The 20,253-nt window shown below is 43.4% G+C and overlaps 1 protein-coding gene across 3 annotated transcripts in view; it reads left to right on the top strand.

Moving 5' to 3' along the window:
• The first annotated feature begins 457 nt into the window (after window positions 1-457).
• The window catches only part of ARHGAP22 (Rho GTPase activating protein 22), a 341,624-nt gene continuing 321,828 nt past the window's right edge, over window positions 458-20,253 (top strand). For all 3 annotated transcript variants that reach the window (XM_030203167.1, XM_030203166.1, XM_030203169.1), the window contains exon 1: window positions 458-657. In XM_030203167.1, coding sequence (XP_030059027.1) covers window positions 597-657 — 61 coding nt within the window. In that variant the 5' untranslated portion in view covers window positions 458-596. The remainder of the gene's footprint in view (window positions 658-20,253) is intronic.

Genomic DNA, 20,253 nt, shown 5'->3' with positions numbered 1-20,253 from the left:
TGATCGGTTCTCAGGAGTGATTCAGCTCGTGGTGCTTTTTACTCTGAGCTCTATGAATTCATTTGCTCCATTTGCAGCCCGACACACCACGTCCCTGCGGACTAGTGTAATCCTGTGATGGGCTTGTCTTTTTCCCCCTGCTTTGTTTCTTTTCCCCTGCCTCGGTCTCAGCAGCTTTGATTCACTTAGATGTGATTCTGCTTACAATCCCTCTGGTTTTCAGCTGGACTTAACGGAACAGGAGAGAGGCATCATCCATACTGCTTACACTCAGCAGAGCCTTTAATAGCGTTGATGCCTGGCCAATTAGGAGGAGGAGTCCGGTCCAGCCCTCCTGTCTGCGTGCAAGTGATTTACTGACACTAATTACTCAGGCACTTAATGGTTAGTTGGATGGAAATTAATTCTAGACTGCATAAATAATGCAGTAAGGTTTATTTAGCTAAATACAAGGCAGCCCTCCTGCAGTGGGAGTGGAAAGCAGTGGTTTCCTGCTGCGGGGAGTCAGTCTGTTATTGTCAGGAACAGAAATGGTACAATGAGGTGCAACAGGGTGAGAAAAAAGGCGAAGAGAACAGCAGCAAAGTGAAGCCTGCATGGAAGGGGACCTTGGAATTAGGAGTATGTTGAGTCCAAAAATAAGGCAGGCTAGGCGAGGTGAGTACCAACTGGATTTTGTTTTATTTCATCAACGTTTAAATCCCATTTCCAAGTAACTGTCTAAGGAGCCTGCTCTCTTAACAGCTACGTTAATGAGAAGGAAAAAAAAGGCATAATATTTTTTTTTCCGGAAGGCTTTAATGGAAAACTTCTCAGCAAGGTGTGCAGTGAAATGCTGTATGACAATTGCTTGGTTAAATCCTTATTTACCATGTCATACTGTAATAATTTTCTTTTCTCCTGTAAAGGCTTGTGTACCCCACAAGATTGTTTTTCAGTAGTAATTCTACTGGGGAGGGAGGGGGGGGGGTAATTTTGTTTGTAGTACAATACTTCAGGAGTATCCAATGTATCAGAGAACTTATTCTGTACTACTCCACAACTTATACCTAGAGAAAGGGTTAATCAACATCACTGAATTGTATGTATCACACTGTCACATGTCGGCTTTTCTGCAGTAGGAGTCTTTCCAGAGATCCATGAAAAATCTACAAAAAAGTACATATTGAAATCTTCACACTCAAAATCATGATACAGTCTGTTTCCTTGTTCAGTTATTTTAACACTTTCCTCAACAAAATTTCATTGAATCTAGGAACCAGCAGCTGAGACCTCTCTGCTTCTCCTTCTCCACTCCTCCAACATTGTCCACAGTGAATTTTGTTTGGTGGGGGAAGGGTGAAAAATCCTTTTTCCAGATTAGTAGTAGCTCTTTTAGAAACTGATTTACTAAGGCTCTTTTCATATTCTGCGTCCCTTGTCTAAGAAACTTTTTAGTTAAAAAAAAAAAAATCAGTCATTTAAGGTGCTTCCCTTCCCAAAGTAGGCTTGTCAGGTGTTTGACAGCACTGCCTTGATAGGTGAAGCAAAGAGTATTGGCTTTTTGTTTCACATATCACTATGGCCTGGCCACCATCAGTCTCTCTCTCTCTCTCTCTCTTACCCCTCCCCCAGCCTTTATCCAGTCTCTCTCATGCCCTCCAATCTTCACCTAATCTTTCATGCACTCCCCTCCCCCACCAGTCTTCACCAAGTCCTACAAGACTTGAACCTGTGAGATTTCCCAAACTTTCTGAACCAACAAGTGGCTCAAGCTTAGAGGGAGTGGACTAGTAGTGCAGAGCTGGAGACGCAGTTTGTGAGGCAGCTCTGCAAAAGAAGAAAAAATATCATTCAGGGGTATAAACTTCTGGGTGGCAGGGTGCAATTTCTAGGCACCATGGTGATCTGGTGCCCAGGATTTGTTGAGCCCTGTTTTACATATTACACTGGGAGCGTCATTATATATAGAATGTAGAAATTGGAATTGAGATGTCCGGGACAAGACAGGCTCAGCTGCAGTGGGATTTTAGAAAAGGATCTGCTGACTAGAGAACGGCACATGCAGTGGGAGCAGTGTTTTACAAATATAAGCGTTCAAAAAAATCAGTGGATAAAACTTGCCAACGTTTTACAAAAATACATTAATACCTTGATTAAAGAAAGATATTCCTTATAAATAAATAATTGAATTCAGAAAATAAAAATATTAAATTACCAAAACCCAAGCTATAAAGAGAACCAGACTTGGGGGGCCCTTTTACTAAGCCGCGCTTAAAAAGTAGCCTGTGCTGAGGTCAATTTTAGTGTGGCTGTAAAATGGCCACAATTTCTATTTTTCCATTCATGGCCATTCGCTAATTTCCCAATTAGTGCATTGCTATTAGCGCATGAGCCCCTTAACGCCACCAATTCACTAGGTAGTAAGGACTCCCGTGCTAACCCTATGCAAATCAGGCAGCACATGGCATTTGACACATGCTACCTAATTGGCACAGGGCACACCTACTCTCCACCTTCAAACACACCCCCATGCTATTTTGGGACACCTGAGCTTAGTAAAAGGGCCCCAAAGAGAGGGGGAGCCTTAAAAATTCTAGCTAAGCAAGAGACCTTTTTCTAACTAAACAATAAGAAAATTAAGGAAATTTAAGTCTAACTAGACTTCTCAATATAACCTTGTATTTGTTCTTTACCGGACTTCGCAAATGCCTTTACGGTACTATGTAAGCCACATTGAGCCTGCAAATAGGTGGGAAAATGTGGGATACAAATGTAATAAATTAATTGTTGGGGTAGATACCAACACAGGAATATGTTTCCTTGCTTCAAGAAAATTCTTAAATTGGTCAGGATTCAAAATCATAGGTTTTAGCCTTCAGTTTAGCAGAACATTTACATAGGAAAAATGACCCTCACAATGATAAAAAAAACTGAGGCTTATAGGCCAGAAAGGCCTTTCACCTAAGCTGAGTAGCTCCACAAAAGTCAGGAAATATCAAAGCCTTCTGACCAAGAAAACCTTTGTCCTTATGATGGAAATGCAGACTTAGGATCCAGTTCCAATGCAAAAGAAGCAATTCAGGTAGATTTAGATATCACAGGACGCGACCTTCCAGAAACTAGCAAGGTCAAAACTGTCCACCTTCTTTGCTCCTTCTTGGTCAGACCCTTGCCAATCCACACAGCAAGCTCTCCCAATAAGTGGTAAAGGTTCCTTGGGGACTTGAGATATTTCTATTAGGTATTTCTTCAACATAGCCATAGGAAAAGTACAGATTTAAACAGTGGTCATAATTTTTCCAAGGCTTCCAATTTTTGATGTGTAATCAGCTTATCTTTTAGCAAAAGAAAATGTCCATCTGATTTTGTAATAATTCCCCATGCTGAGCTACCTGAGATTGGAAGGAGTCTTGTACATATTCCAAACTTATCCAGTCTCACCAGCAAAGATTCATGCAATTGACCAATAGCATCCCAAACATCATCTTAGGTATTTTCTTGCCCTTGGTACAGGTTATAATTCTAGCTATCAGCTCAGCATGTTGTACCACTGGAAGGACTCCAACTTCCACAATCCAACAGCAGCTCCAAGTTCAGGTTTCACTCCATTTGACTCTGGATTCACTGAGGCCCTGTCAATGGGCTGCCCCCTCACCAGCCACACCGGCATCTGGGGATGCTGCCATCCTAAGTGAAACATCATCATTTCTGGGTCGGGGTGGAGTCTCATGAACCTCGGGGCTTGGAGATGCATTGAAGACACTAAACGCTGGGTCTCCCTCCACTCGCACAGAGCCCTAATCCACTTCAGCAGTCGCAGGTACTATAAAGCCTGTTAATGTCTGCTGCACTAGATCAGAGATCACCTCGGCCCCAAATAGGTACATGCAGGACTTTCCCTTGTGTTTTACCATAGCTCTCCCTTCATTACTTCAGTTGCAGAGTCAGAGCTTAGCATCCAGCTTTCTCTCTACTTTCCCTCTTGGCTCCTCCTCCAGGAGACTTGGCAACTTACACACGGGTCAGTATTTACTCGCCTATATAAACTATTTTGCTAACCTATCAGGCTTATTTTCGAAAGAGGATGTCCATCTTTTGACACAAATCGGGAGATGGGCGTCCTTCTCCCAGGGTCGCCCAAATCGGCATAATCGAAAGCCGATTTTTGTCGTCCTCAACTGCTTTCTATTGCGGGGACGACCAAAGTTCCCAGGGGGGGTGGGGGTGTCTGAAGCATAGCGAAGGCTGGACTGGGGCGTGCTTAACACATGGGCGTCCTCGGCCGATAATGGGGGAAAAAAGAAGGGCATCCCTGATGAGCACTTGGCCAACTTTACCTGGTCCATTTTGTTTCTTGCGACCAAGCCTCAAAAAGGTGCCCGAACTGACCAGATGACCACCGGAGGGAATCGGGGATGACCTCCCGTTACTCCCCCAGTGGTCACCAACCCCCTCCCACCCTAAAAAAAAAAAACTTTTAAAAATATTTTTTGCGAGCCTCTGTCAGCCTCAAATGTCATTCCCAGCTCCCTGACAGCAGTATGCAGATCCCTGGAGCAGTTTTAGTGGGTGCAATGCACTTCAGGCAGGCGGACCCAGGCCCATTCCCCCCCCCCCCCCACACCTGTTACACTTGTGGTGGTAAATGTGAGCCCTTCAAAACCCACCACAAACCCATTGTACCCAAATCTAGGTTCCCCTCTTCACCTCTTAGGGCTATGGTAGTGGTGTACAGTGGTGGGTAGTGGGTTTGGTGGGGGCATTGGGGGGCTCAGCACACAGGTAAGGGAGCTATGTACCTGGGAGCAATTTGTGAAGTCCACTGCAGTGCCCCCTAGGGTGTCCGGTTGGTGTCCAGGCATGTCAGGGGGACCAGTGTACTACGAATGCTGGCTCCTCCCATGACCAAAGGACTTGGATTTGGTCGTTTCTGAGATGGTCGTCCTCGGTTATCACTGAAAACTGGGAATGACCATCTCTAAGGATGACCATCTCTAAGGTTGACCTAAATGTTGAGATTTGGGCATCCCCGACCGTATTATCGAAACGAAAGATGAATGCCCATCTTGTTTCGATAATACGGGTTTCCCCGCCCCTTCGTCGGGACATCCTGTGAGGACGTTCTCAGCAAAACCTGGGTGCCCCGTTCGATTATTCCCCCTCACGTGTGTGTGCTGCTAATTAAAAAAAAAAAAAAAAAAAAGAGGCTGAAGTCTTTATTTATTGTAAGTTTGAAGGGGCTGATGAACTTTTAAAAGATCTATATGTGCCAGGGAGAAGCTGTAAATTCCTATGTGGAAATATAAAGGGAAGGCATGTGTAGAATTTTATGAAATAAGGGAAAGCGAAGGGAAATGGGACTTGATATACTGCCTTTCTGTGGTATTTTGCAACTACATTCAAAGCAGTTTACATATATACAGGTACTTATTTTGTACCTGGGGCAATGGAGGGTTAAGTGGCTTGCCCACAGTCACAAGGAGCTGCAGTGGGAATTGAACCCAGTTCCCCAGGATCAAAGTCCGCTGCACTAACCACTGGGCTACTCTTCCACACATGTAGCTTTTTAACATGCCCCTTGCACTTTCTATGTACTTGAGGCATCCACTTGTAAATTGAGCCCCTTCTTGAATCATGTACATGTGGATTTCATGTCCATGTGTAAATGCCAGAATGTTCATGTGAAAATTGCAAATAAGGCTTCTAAAATAAATCCTGTGTAGGCGCATTAACGTTTTTAGCATGCGCTAAAAATAAGCGTGCACTAAACACTAAAGATGCCTATATATTCCTATGTATATATACGCTCAACTTCTCTGCTAATTTATCTCTGTGTTCAGGTCTATATAATCAGACAATCATAATAGGATCATCAGATCAACATATCCACCTCTTAAATGGCTAATACATTTCTTCATGAGCCAAGCATTTTTATAGAAGGGAAACCGTAATCCTCATTAATCCCATTCATATTTTTTATATTTTAAAACTTTTATTTAAGTGTAATTTTAATCTATCAACTGTCTTCATAAACATTTCCAAACTTGAACAAGTTCGATATATACGGAATGGAATGAACTGTGATTACGTTTTTGGAAACGTTTATGAAGGCAGTTGATTAAAAATATGAATGGGATTAATGAGGATTGTGGTTTCCCCTCTATAAAAATGCTTGGCTCATGAAGAAATGTATTTAGCCATTTAAGAGGTGGATACGTTGATCTGATGATCCTATTATGACTGTCTGATTATATAGACCTGAATACATTAGAGATAAATTAGCACAGAGAAGTTGAGCATATATATAGAGTAATTGAATGCTCCCTTCACTATTTGAAATTATAAGGGTGCCGTTGTTGACTTTATATATTCCTATGGGCATCTCTATTGTTTAGTATGGGCTAATCATTGGCATGCACTAAAAACGCTACTGCACCTTTTGTAAAAGACCCCCAGAAATTCCTGTAATATACTTGTCAACCCTAGAAAACAATTATTTCTATGCTATACTGCATTAGAGACAGGGGTGGACAGAGTTATCTGGGCCATCGGGCAAAAAGTCATGGGGCCCTTAACCACCTATTAAAAGTGATTAAACTAGATAGAGGCTATGGCACAGTGGGCCCCCTGGCCATCGCCGTATTGTCCCAATGGTCAGTCTGCCCCTGTTTAGAAGCCAACAGAGTTTGTTATGGCCCAAAATCCTTTTCCTGATCAGGTTCAGTTTTGGCTGAAAGGTTGTTTAATTTTCAATCATGCTTTTGGTTTCAGCCAAAAAAGACCATGTGTTTTCAGTGGAAGCCACAACATTTGTGCTTTGTCCCATTTGACTCCCTCCTGGACCCCCCCCCCCCCCCACACACACTTCCACATAGGTCCCCCAGGCTGATGATCTAGGGATATAGTTGGGGCAGAAGTGGTCCCCAGTTACTCCTGCCGTTTTCGCTCTGCTCTCAAATGACTTCAGTGACTGGGGCATTGCTCCTGCCTTGACTAGACCACTAGGGATTATAAGGTAGTCCTGATTGTGAGGGAGGGGGAGGAGCTACTCTGTATTTTTTTAATACTGTGATTGGAAGTAATGCAATTATGATCTTGCACAATAGTTTATATGGTAAATAGAGTGTTCCAAATAAATGCTTTCGATACAATTTGGAATGATAAGCTCCCTAGCAATTAGCCTCCCTGTGGAGTTATGACATCAGTTGTCCCCCCGAGTGCCGCGCAGAGTTAGCCACTGTAAAACCAGTGGCCTTACTTTCAGTTTTCATTAGCTGCAGTCCATATGTATGGAGGCTATTTTGCTTGGAGGTAAAATACAGTCTTTCATTATTTTAAATTATATTCTGGCTTGGATACTGTGGGTTAAGCAGAGGGATGCAGACTGCAAGCTCTGACAATCCCCAGCAGCCCTCCTGGTTCACATTCACACAACCTACCCTTCCAATACCATGCCAACTACCTCTTCCTCCTCATCTGTCCCCTCCTCCTCCTCCTCTGGAGTGTAGTGATTCCCTTCTGTGATCTGTCTGGTTCTCAGCATGTTCATCACTCTGCCCAAAGCCTCTTGTACCAGGGGTGTAGCCAGATCTGATTTTTTTGGGGGGGAGGGGGGGCACTAGGCATATAGGTGTAAGTAGTGCTTGGTATACTCCTATATAATGTCTTAGAGTGCACTTAATAACAGATTTCTAAGTAAACAGTCTGTCCTGCATTAACATAAACCAAATGCACACTTATGTAAACCTTGGAAACACTGACATTTTTAAATGAAGTTGCAGTATCCCATAACATTATAGTAGACTTGAGTCTGGTCAACCTTTCAACACACATCACGGTATCCTGGAAAATAATTACTGCAGTGGCACATATCCCTCAACTTTACTTTATAATGTTTATTAACACAGCTTAATACAGGCATTTTATAAGTCTTCCTGTCACTTCCTCTGCTTCTACTGCTTTCGCTCTTTTCTGAAGCTTACATTAACCATGTCAAGTCCCTGGAGTTCCTGATAGTGTCCCTTCCACCTCCTTCTTACGAAGGAGCAGAAAAATAAAGGATTGCCTGTCAAAATTACTTTGTGAAGTAACACTAAATTCTGCAAAGAAGCTTAACAGCACCAATTTTGAACACACAAATATCAGTAACTGTACCTTTTTTAAAAAAGCAGCAGTGAATACACAGAACCACAATATACTTCCTATTAGAAAAGCCAGACAACTCAAGACTCCTAGGGATCCATGCACAAATCACCTGCCAGCAGAATCTCTTACCTTAGACACTCACAAAACCAAAATTAGAAAAGGAAACACTGAGAAATCACATTCTCTGTAAGCGGTACAGCACAGGAAAAATAAAAAGGGATTATCTACTGTAGGGAGCGAAATACAAGTACACTTTCTACACCAAAATAAAACCCACAAATAAATTATCTGGATACCCATAAAAAGTTAAACATTTGTGCCAACAGTGAGCTGTTTTCAAAGCACTTAGACTTACAAAGTTACATGGAGGGGCATCCAAAATCCAAATAGGAAAGAAGGTCACTGGTTTGAACAAGGTTTTGTGCTTTCAATGTTTTGTTTTTTTAGTCCATTTTCGAAAAAAAAAAAAAAAGTAAATGCAAAATGTAGAGATTCGTGCCATTGGGATGTAGGTGGCGCCAGCAATTTTAGTAGCCTTGTCCCCCAGACATCCCAGGAGAGCATTGGGATACCATTGAGGGCACTTCTGTGCACTTCATGAAAATGTTCCCAGGTGCACATCTCACCTTTTGCTTCTTATCTTGTCCCCTCCAAAATCCACCCAAAACACACTGTCCCCTGCTACAATAGCCCTTATGGGTGAAGGGGACACCTATATGTGGGTACAGTAGGATTTTGATGATTTTGGGAGGGGCCACATTTTCTCACAAAAATTACCAAGGTGCATACACATGGGCAGAGCAAGGGTCATAGGCATGACTCACAAATATGTATTAAACTTGCAGAATACTGTAAGTTATGCACACCTGGTTGCATTTAGGTGTACAGCTAGTGTAACAGTGAGTTCACTAAAACTGGGTTATGCTAGTATCTTATAATGGCATCCAGGTACTATTAGAACAGGATGCTACTGTACATCTTTGGCATGCCTAAATGGAGGCACCTAGGTGTAGAATTGCCCCTTAGAGGCAAAATTATCAAGGCGCTGTAAAATGCAAAACAGTTTGTCTGTACCACAGGTTGTTGAGTTTTGTGATAATGGATTAATATTTTGTGCGAGCCACTTTTTGTGCAGCATTAGTCCACTGACCAAGGAGTCAAGCTGCTTCACTGGCACCCTCTTCCCTGATGACCAAGCCACCCCCTTTGATTGCCACCATTCTGGAAAACAAGTCCCCATCAGACCCCTCTGAACACAGGACCCCCCTACCCTGGGGGACTACCAGACATTCCCTGGTGGTCAGTGAGTCATGAGCAAGAGCGATCCCCAGTCACTCGTGCCCTTGGAGGCACCGCCTCAGAAAATGATACCCCTAGCAGTATTCTCATGGTACCTCTCCTGGGATGGTAAAATAACCCAAGCTTTTGGCTTGGGTTATGTTTGCCACAAATTAGTACCCAGTATTCACTGCAAATCACATTATGGTTTTTACATAGTAATGAGCTATTTTGCATGATTTGCATCTCATTACTATGTAACCCACAAAGACCTAAATATTGCTGCCTTGGGGTAAGACAAGCTGCATTAGAACTCTTTAAATCATGTTAAAGGGTAATTAATGTGACTTAAGACCCTAATTCAGCTTGATAACCTTTCCCTTTAGTGTGTATACTAGCACATATTATCTGTCATGCCTGTGCAGTAATGGTTACTATAGCTGTGCTCTGTTTGTATGCACTAATTGACATTCTACTCACTTAGTGCACGTTAGGAAAAGGGCACATTAGTCTATTCGAACAGCTTGTGGATTTATGTTCAAAGGGAGACATGTGTTGGCTGCCAAGTGACCAATCATAACTCCCCCCTATCTGTAGAATTTCAAAAATTATATTGATAATATTGGGCTGTTTAAATCACTAAATGGAGGGGGAAGGGAAGGAGGGGTTGGCTGTCATAACTTTCTTCTTAGCAAAGCGAGACCATGAAGACTGGTTTCATTGTGATATATTTTACTTGTATTTATGTAGTCAAATTTGCATTTTTATTTACATTCTTGGCTTTTTTAATGACTAACAGTTTGGCACTGGAAAACAGCATTTTAAAGATGTTAAGACTGCCACTGTGTGAAGCTGAAATAGTCATAAAACGTTTGTATGTGAACTCAAAAATATAAATAAACAATTAGGGGTTTTATTACAATGATCTTGAGTGCTAAAAATTGTTGCACTCTTGCAGGCATTTTAGAAAATGCTTTGAAACAACAGATCCTTTTCTAAAATATCACTGGAACTTAGCACGTCCTGACCTAGACATCTCGGTTCCAATTTATGATGGTCTTTTACTATGGTGCGTTCATGTTTTTAGCGTGTGCTAAAAATAGGCACTCACTAAACATTAGACGCCAATGCATTCCTATGGATGTCTGTAACGTTTAGCGCATGCCCAATTTTAGCACGCGCTAAAAGCGAGCCTTGGTAAAAGACCCCCTATGTTCTTTGTAAAATGGGGCTGTAAGAGCAAATCCAGGGGAGAGACGGCCCTAACCCAAGTCCCTGAAGAAAGCTGGTCTGAAACCTGCAGTGGGTGAATCTTAACATTCAGTCTTTCAACACAAGTATGAATGTGAAGTGAGTATCTTCATGGAGCCCTTAGCATTTGTTGACGCTGGGCTCACAAGATAAGTGTTTAGTTTCTTTATTCTATTTTAACATGTATCTGGTTTGTTACTGAAGCTGGCTTATGTGATAAATTGACTCGTGATAAATTGCAGTGCAGATGAGACACATTAAGGGCACTAAAGGCATTTTGGTATATACAAAATCACAATCACAAGGAGAGTGAGCTACCCAATGAATGAAGTACTATGTTTCACTTGATAGTTGTCTAGTAAGACTACCACTTGGGTGTTTGTTTTTCTGAGGAAGCTCCTCTTACTTTATTGATAGTAATTTTGTATCTGTACTTTTTCCTGGTTTTCTATTTATTAACCATATTAACCAATCTCAAAGCACCTTTATGAGATGAACTTTCCTTGTGGTCAAATAATTTCTTACGTAGGGATGTTAGTTGCTGCTGTCGTGTTTCACCAAAATAAATGATTTCATTATTGACCCACTCTTTTGATATTTTCATTCCCATCTTTTTCTCTACACCAAGCATTCCAATTTTTTTTATTTTGTATAGAGCCAGTCATATCTTTGGCAAAATTCATTCTTTTGTTCTAAAGTTCAACAAGTAGGCCAATGATTGTCATTATTTTGTTCTTCAATACAAGACAATGATGATGAAGCAAGTAATTCAGGCTCATTGATTTCTTCTTCATTATCGACTAATTTCTTTTTACTATGTATAGGAGACAAAAAAATAACTTGTGATTTTTTTTTTTTCATTCTATACTATTTCTGTAAGCTGTTACATCTCCAGTGAACCCAAATGACACAAACCAGACTAGCACACAGACCAGGAAGTAGCAGAACAGTCCTGTCAAATCTGAAACACATTTATCAAAATCTCAGAACCTAAGAAACCTCACATATCATAAAGGCACAAACCTCTGATTCAGGACAAAAGGTTCTATTTTTGTTGGACAATCCATAAAGACACTAACTCCCAGTATTTAACAACATATCCCCATAGCCCAGCATCAGCCCTTCCCTTCCCTGCAAAAAGATATAAACAGGATGGAGTCGGACCAAAGGGCAGCTACTAAAATGGTCAGTGCTCTTTATCATAAAGTGGGGACAGAGTTAAAGATCTCAAAGATCTTTGGAAGAAAGGCAGGAGAGGGGAGATATGATGATAGAGATGTTTAAATACATACATGCACAGGAGCCGAGTCTCTTCCAATTGAAAAGATGCTCTGGAAAGAGGGGGCATAGGACAAAGATGAAAGCAGATAGACTCAGAAGTAACCTGTGGAATTACTTCTTCATGGAAAGGATAGTAAATTTGTGGAACAGCCTTCTGGTGGAAGTGGTAGAGATGAAAACTGTATCTGAATTCCAGAAAGTTTGGAACAAGTACATAGGATCTGTAAGGGATGGAAAGGGAGAGTACATGGCATGGATGGGCAGACTGGGTGACTGAGGACAGGACAGAATCTAAGAAATGTCAGGATCCTCAGCCCTGGTCTGTTCCAGCTTAAAAAGCTGGGCATTTAAAAGGCAGATGACATTTTATGTGAGCAATACTGTGATCCTCAGTTCAGCATGCAGCAATGATCAAAACAGCAAATAGTACTCAAAAAATTCAAAATTCTGCAAATTTGTCTTAATTTAACCAATACTACAACCCACCTTGCAGATACAATCCATATTTTCCCCAGTCCCCCTAACATCTACCTTTTTTACAGTCCCTTTCTCACTACACCCATAGCATTCACTTTTTTTTCCAGTCACCCCTACACTCACCTGTGAGGTAGGAGGAGGAGCTGCATCAGGCGTACCTCTTCGGGGCAGGAAAGAACCCTACTCTTTCCTCATAGGTGGTAGGTGGCCTAACTGTTTGGGGAGGCTAAAGGGGCGGGGTTATGGGTGGGGGCGGGGCTTACATCCATAATTATCTGACAACACACAGAAAAAAATTAAAATAAAAGTAAAATAGTCACAATACCTTTAACAATTCAACATCAGATCCTCCAAAATATTATAAAACCATGTCTGATGTTATGACAAACAAACTAAAATTAAAGTGTTGATGTCACCTTAGTATGGCCAACACACAATCTCTCCACTGCAAAACACTATACACAATCTTGTGCAAAAACACTCAGAACCATACCAAACCATAACAGCACTAATTCCAAGGACAGGACAAGCTACAATCTTATGCGTGGAAAGGCAGCACTGTAATTACACCAGGCTCTAAAACACCAATACACTACCTAGTGAAAAAAAAACCCCAAAAGGGCTAGTACACGCTAGCAGAATACTGCACCTTGATCACGCATGAAAAACACATGACAACAGACAGGGCCGGTCTTAGCAAGTGCGGGGCCCTATGTAGACCAATTTGGTGGGGCCCCATCCTAGCCCCGCCCAACCGTAGCCCTGCCCCACCCTAGCTCCACCCCATTGATAAGATTATTCCATTTTTAGAACATTTTTTTATTTATGAAATTTCAAATAAAGACAAATGAAGCAAAACTTGTACAAAAAAAACTGATTGAAATAATAAGCACAATGCTATCATGAAACCTCCCCTCCCCACTACAATTAGTTCCAAATCTCATAACAAAGGAGAATAAAGGAAAAATATTAAGAAAAGATTCAGTACTTTCAAATTCCCCTATTACTCTGTAACCCATATATGCAATAAAATAAAAATGAAATGAAAAGATATACAATAAACTGATGTGTAAAATATAATGTACAATATAAAAACATATAGACCACCAAGGTATTAAAATTGTTTTAAATTATATACCACAACTCTGACTCAAGAAGACTCCGACTCTGTCTGTCATCCATAATTGTCTGACAACACACAGAAAAAAAATAAGTAAAAATAAAATAGTCACAATTAATACCTTATACACCAATATACCAGCCATACGGAAAATGCAGACCGTGAACAATATGAAGCTAGCAAAGGATCATAATATCACAATTCTCATGTAGAGCCACAAAACACCCTTTTAGAGGTAGTGTGTCATGATTTAGGCTCTACACCCTTTCTGATGTTTGGTGCCACCTTAGTAAGGCCAACACACAATCTCTCCACTGCAAAACACTATACAAAAACTTGTGCAAAAACACACTCATAACCTTAACAAACCATAAACAGCACTAATTCCAAGGACAGGACGAGCTACAACCTTATGCGTGGCGTGGAAAGGCAACTGTAATTACACCGGGCTCTAAAACACCAGTGCACAACCTAGTGAAAAAAAACAAAAACCAAAAAGGGCTGCAAACTATATGGTAGCAGAATACTGCACCTTCCTTGATCACACCTGAAAAACACATGAAGGCAAAATACTGAACTGGAAAGTTACCTCAAGAAGTCAGACTCAGCATGCAGCAATACTACAAAAATTGAAACTTACATGAAAAATATCACAGATGCACCTTTCCAAAAACTGATATATTCCAATTAATAAATCCTGTAAATAAACTGTTGCTTTCTTCCTCAAAAACTCAAAGCAGTTATTACAATCACACAAGCAAAAACATTTTCTATTGTTAGTTGTCTTGTGACTTATGAAACTTGCCACCAACAAAAATCTTAAATAATTAAATACATAACCACTGACTTGAACCTTTATTATGCATTAAAAAGTTTGGTTTAGAGGCTCTGCTATGTAGAAGACCTGGGTTTGACTCCAGTCTCCAGAGACCAGAGCTAACTTAGCTAAGCTTCTAACACACACCTAAGCACGCAGGGTTCCAGAAAGAACTTGATGTCTGTTTCAACCAAAAGTCTAGCAGTTAGAATCATCAATCATTCATACCTGTCTTGCCCAAATCACTCTGGGCAAATTTGCTCTAGGCGGCAGTGGTGGGGTCTGGTCAGTGGGGTGTGGGTTGCTCCACTTGCGACTTTCTTCAGTTCTTCTTGACTTGCACTTCGGACGACACAGACAGGCAGCACTTCAAGAAGACTCCCCAATCGACGATGGCTCACCGAGGCTCCGAGTCCGACCACGCTCCAGCTCCTTTTGACCTTTTCCGTTTCTCTTCCCGCTCAATGACCCCCGCCCGCCCTCGCGGAAACAGGAAATACTATCAGAAGAAGGTGGGACATTGAGCGGGAAGGCGGAAGGGAAAAACTGGGAGCTGTTCGTTGTACTTGCTGCCGTCTGTCTGTCTGTGTCAGGGCCGGGCCAGGCAATCGGCGATGAGTTCTGCACTTCTATCGCATTGTGCTGCGCTGCTGCTGGGACTGGGAGGCTGGAGCTGATGGTGGGCTGAGCGGGGGATGGGCTGTGTGGGCACGGTGGCGGCGGGAGACAGAGCGAATCGGCGCGAGCGGATCACGATTGATGATGATGATCCCCCATCATGCATGCAGTCGGAGCGAGGGAGAGGCAGAGTTGAGGCGTGCCGCGCGGGGCCCCCTTTAGCGCGGGGCCCTATGCGGCCGCCTCTGCCTAAGACCGGCCCTGACAACAGATATGACAAAAGGAACTAGAAATCAAAAGATATGAAGGCAAAATATTGAACTGGAAAGTTACCTCAAGAAGTCAGACTCTGCATGCAGCAATACTAGGGAAATTGAAACTTACATGCAAAATATCAGAGATGCACATTTCCAAAAGCTGACGTATTCCAATTAATACATTCTGAATAAAATACTTTTTTCTACCTTTGTTGCCTGAGCATTTAGTTTTTCTATTCTCCACAGAAGACATACTGAAGGTGCTGCTGCACAATGAAAATGCAAAGGAGGTATGGTGTGCCTACACAAATCCAGTATTTAAAACCCAAACCACACCAAAGTGCTGAACTACAGAGGCTCTCAAATCATAGCCAATGCTGTGTATGTGTCTGTCCAGAACATATGAACCCTAATAATTTGAGTTCTGACCATAGGCGTAGTTTGACTGTTTCATTTGGGGGGGCAAAGAATGGGCGGAGCATATTAGCATATCATTTGCATATATAAATATGCAAATGAATATGCTAATATGGAGGAAGGAAATGAAATTTACAGGCAAAATATCACAGATGCACATTTCAAAAAGCTGACACATTTCAATTAATAAATTATGAATAAAATACTTTTATTTACCTTTGTTGTCTGATCATTTAGTTTTTCTATTCGCTTTGATCCCAGTGTCTTCTGTTTTATGCAGTGTCTTCTTTCCAGTAGGCTTCCCTCTGCTCCCCACCCTCCCAGTCCCATCCATCTCTTGCTCCTTCCCTCTGCTCCCCAACCCTCCCAGTTCCATCCATCTTCTGTTCCTTCCCTCTGCTCACCATCCCTCCGTCCCATCCATCTTCTGCTCCTTCCCTCTGCTGTGCATGACCTCTCCCAATCCCATCCATCTCCTGGTCCATCCCTCTGCTCCCCACCCCTCGCAGTCCCATCCATCTCTTGCTCCTTCCCTCTGCTTCCCACCCCACCCAGTCCCATCCATCTCCTGCTCCTTCCCTCTGCTTCCCACCCCTCCCAGTCCCATCCCTCCCAGTCCCATCCATCTCTTGCTCCTTCCCTCTGCTTCCCACCCCTCCCAGTCCCATTCATCTCCTGCTCCTTCCCTCTGCTTCCCACCCCTCCCAGTCCCATTCATTTCTTGCTCCTTCCCTCTGCTTCCCACCCCTCCCAGTCCCATTCATTTCTTCCTCCTTCCCTCTGCTTCCCACCCCTCCCAGTCCCATCCATCTCTTGCTACTTCCTTCTGCTTCCCACCCCTCCCAGTCCCATCCATCTCTTGCTCCTTCCCTCTGCTTCCCACCCCTCCCAGTCCCATCCATCTTCCCTCTGTCCCCCCCCCCCCGAGGTCCAAGATGGTGACTCCGTTTACCCCCTCGCTTCCTCCCTCCCTCCCTCCGGTGCAGGCAACAGTCTTCAGCTTTTTCAGCGTTCCTGGCAGCGGTAGCGATGTACACGCTGCCTTCGGTCTGCCCCGGAAGCCTTCTCTTCAAGTTCCTGTTCCCACCTATGCGGGAACAGGAACTTGAAGAGAAGGCTTCGGGGCAGAGCCAAAGGCAGCGTGTACATAGCTACCGCTGCCAGGAACGCTGGAAAAGACTGCTGCCTGCGCCGGAGGGAGGGAGGAAGAGAGAGGGGTAGATGGACGCGCTCCTCTCCGTCCGCTTGGCTTCCCTGCCCTCTCTATCTGTGTCCCGCCCGAAAGGAAATGACGTCAGAGGAAGGCGGGACGCAGATAGAGAGGGCAGAGAAGCCAAGCGGACCGAGAGGAGCGCGTGCCTGCATGTGTTTTTTTTTGTTTTTTTTTTTTTAACTAATGGCGCGGCGGCGCCTCGCGTCGTTTGGGGGGGCATTGCCCCCCCTCGCCCCCCCCAGTCTACGCCTATGGTTCTGACTCAGAAAGGCTAAAGGCTTTGTGCATCTTGTCTGCATAAATGGACAGACAAATGTAAAGAAGAAGGAAAAAAAGGCAGCTAAAAAGTAAGACAACAAAATTAGAATAGTAAGATAAAAGGAGAAAGAAGTGCTAAACAAAAAGGTGGAAAATTTTGTTTTCAAGCTGAGATGAAACATTTTAAGGCATTTGATTATAGAAGCATGCAGTTTCTCTTCCTAGTTCTCAGATCTTGCTTAACATTTAACCGAAAGTTTAATAAAGTTAGTAATATTTGGTGAGGAGTTGGGGGAAGAGAGAGATGTTCCGATCTGAACTCTCAAGTAAAGTTATCCAACACTTGCCCTGTATTTCAGCTCTGGGGCACCGCGGGCAGATCCAGATCTGTGGCTGAACTACCCCAGCAAGCATTAAGATTCCCCAAAGTGCTTAATTTAGTCATCAAGCGAAATCAAAGCCCTCACCCCGCAGGTAACCAACACTCTGCTTCCCTCCCTGCATGTGGCATGCAAATGTTGTACCCTGAACCTGCCTGCACAGTGGTCTCCCCTCACTCACCCACAAAGAACAGGCAGAGGATTCTGGCAGCCTCCGGCAGCACGAAAAGCTGCAGAAAGACCAGCAACACTGGTTCAGCTCTTCTCATCTAGCTGTGGCCACTGAAAGAGAAACTAAACCTGACTAGGGCGGGTCAGTGAACTTTTTGCACCGTCTCCCTCCCCCAGCTCCACCTGCCTGTCCTCAGCTCCCCGAGAGCCTACATTCTGATCCTCCTGCAGCCGCCCTGCATTTAAAACCTGTTATTTTAAAGTTGCAGGAGAAAGCAGGCGGGGAAAGTCACAGCTGGGCTGGGGAGGCTTAGCCTCCCCAAGCCTCTTATACAGGGCACCTATGTCTTTCCTGCAAGCTGCCACTGCTCTGGGCTGGTGCCGCCATTTTATCCAAATGGCTGCCAAGACTTCCTTCGACACGACAGTCTCATGAGATTACCACTTGAAGTCTTGGTGTCCATTTTGAAGAAGCAGCATCACCAGCCACACAAGAGTGGGATTCTTTCCTACCCTCAAAGAGGCCACTAGACCACCAGCGCATGCTCAGGCAGTGGCAGCACTAACATAAAATGCAACATCATCTATCCTTATAAGAATCAACCCTAACCTTCCCAGCTCCCTTTCCATCTCTGTAGCCCAGCATCAGTCCTACCCAGGGCCGTGCTGATGCAGTAAGCGAGGCAGGGGGGCGCCACTGCCCTGCTGTCCGTCAGCTCACTTGCAAAATCTTTCACCTGAACTTGTGATTCTCCTATCTCCACTGCCCTCCCCTTTTCATGCAAAGGAGCAGTATTAATTGAAGCAGGCACGCTCTTCAAGTTATGTGAGAATACAACCAGATTGCTATTTATGCTTCAGTTTGGGGCTAGCTCCTCAGTCAGGGTGAGTTTCAGAGCTTGAAACAGCATTCAAATTAAAGAGAACCTGAAATTTTAAAAGTGCTAAAAATAAGTTTTAAAAGTATTTGCCTTAAATCTAATTGCAGAATTCAGGTGCTGGGAGTCTGTACTTGGTTGTCATATGCTCAGATTTGTTTAAATCATATGCAAATTAGTCCGGTGTTTTTCACTAAACATTCCCATGAGTGTCTGTATGTTAATCTGCATTCAAATAGAGCTCTCTGATTGGATGATCAGCTTCTGTTAAGAAATCTGCCCGGGAAGTGAACAGAGCGAGAGCTGTCCTTTGCCAAGAGAGACATCCAGCTGTGACTTCCTGTGTTTGTTGACTGAAGTTATAAAAGAGTGCCTGATTGTGGTAAATGAGAAAATATAAGTGAAAAGAGATTGGTGGCGATTGAAGTTTCTCTAGTGAGAAAAGGATCTGAATATTTCAGGATTACTTGAAGTTTATGAAGAATAGAAAAGGGTGAATTTCAGTTTAAGAGTGTTTAAATCCTATAAGCTATATAAAGGCTAGGTAGATTTAAGTGACTGTAAGCAAGGAAACCTTTAATATTTGATCTGAGATAGTTGATCAGAGATAAATGTTTGATCTGAATTATATCCTTTGGTGCAAAGGAGATTAGAATGCAATAGAGTATTTCTTTCTGTTTACCAGTACAGTCAAATAATTCCATTCCACTTAAATAATTTTTTGTTATATATATATATGAGGGAGTAGTATCTGGATTTATTGTAAATCAAATTGATTCCATTCACAGGAATTCATATTCACCTTCATGCATTCATCCGATATTATCTTTTAAGGATGAAGTTTTATTTTATGTTCACTCTGTCTCTTGTGAGCTGAGCACAGTTAGTTTCCTCGGCTGGCACGACTACATATTAGAGGTATTTTGATACTGTGTGAAGTTTTACCACAGACGGGTGACATATATAAAACATTCTCCTTGGATAGGATGTGATATGTGAAAATACATTTTGCTTTAATGAAATTGCTAAACTTTAGAGTCAGAGACTTATCAATGAGAGATACATACAGTGCTATTTTTTCCTGAGGTCCGGCTTACTTGCCTGCTCCCTTCTGTTCCTGCTCTGCTGGAGGGGGGGGGGGGCGCCAAGCCAACCGGCGCCAACCGATAGTCTGCAGGGGGGCACCAGAGACCCTAGGCACGGCCCTGGTCCTACCCTGCCCATCCTCCATGGTCTGGCATCTTCCCCCCCCCCCCCCCGATGCACACCCTATATCCCCCTGTCTACACTTATCCATCATAATTCCAACTTCTTACCCCTCATCCATTCCCATGTCCTCAGGCCCATTCTTCTTACCTTCCTTACACTGCAGTCACTATACACTGGGTCAATCTCTGAAGGCAATAAGTTGTGCTGGTGTTTGAGGAGGCACTGCAGCAGAGTTTGTACAGCCCTCCCTCTGAAGGATCCTCAGGGCTGTCCAGCTCTGCTGCCCAGAGCCTTGGGGGGAGGGGGACCACAGCAGTCCTGTCCTCTCTAGAACCAGGGGAGGGGTGCAGCAGTCCTGTTCTCTCTAGAGCTTGGGGGGGGGGGCCACAGCGCTTCTGTCCTCTCTAGGAGCCTGGGGGGGGCAGCAGTATGGGAGCCTGGGAGGGGGCTGCAACAGTCTTGCCTTTGCTGGAGCATTGGGGGTGGGCAACAGCAGTCCTG

Source organism: Microcaecilia unicolor, chromosome 5 (assembly GCF_901765095.1).
Source record: "Microcaecilia unicolor chromosome 5, aMicUni1.1, whole genome shotgun sequence".
NCBI lineage: Eukaryota > Metazoa > Chordata > Amphibia > Gymnophiona > Siphonopidae > Microcaecilia > Microcaecilia unicolor.
Note: the sequence above shows the minus strand (reverse complement) of the source record. Positions and strands in the feature narration are given on the sequence as shown.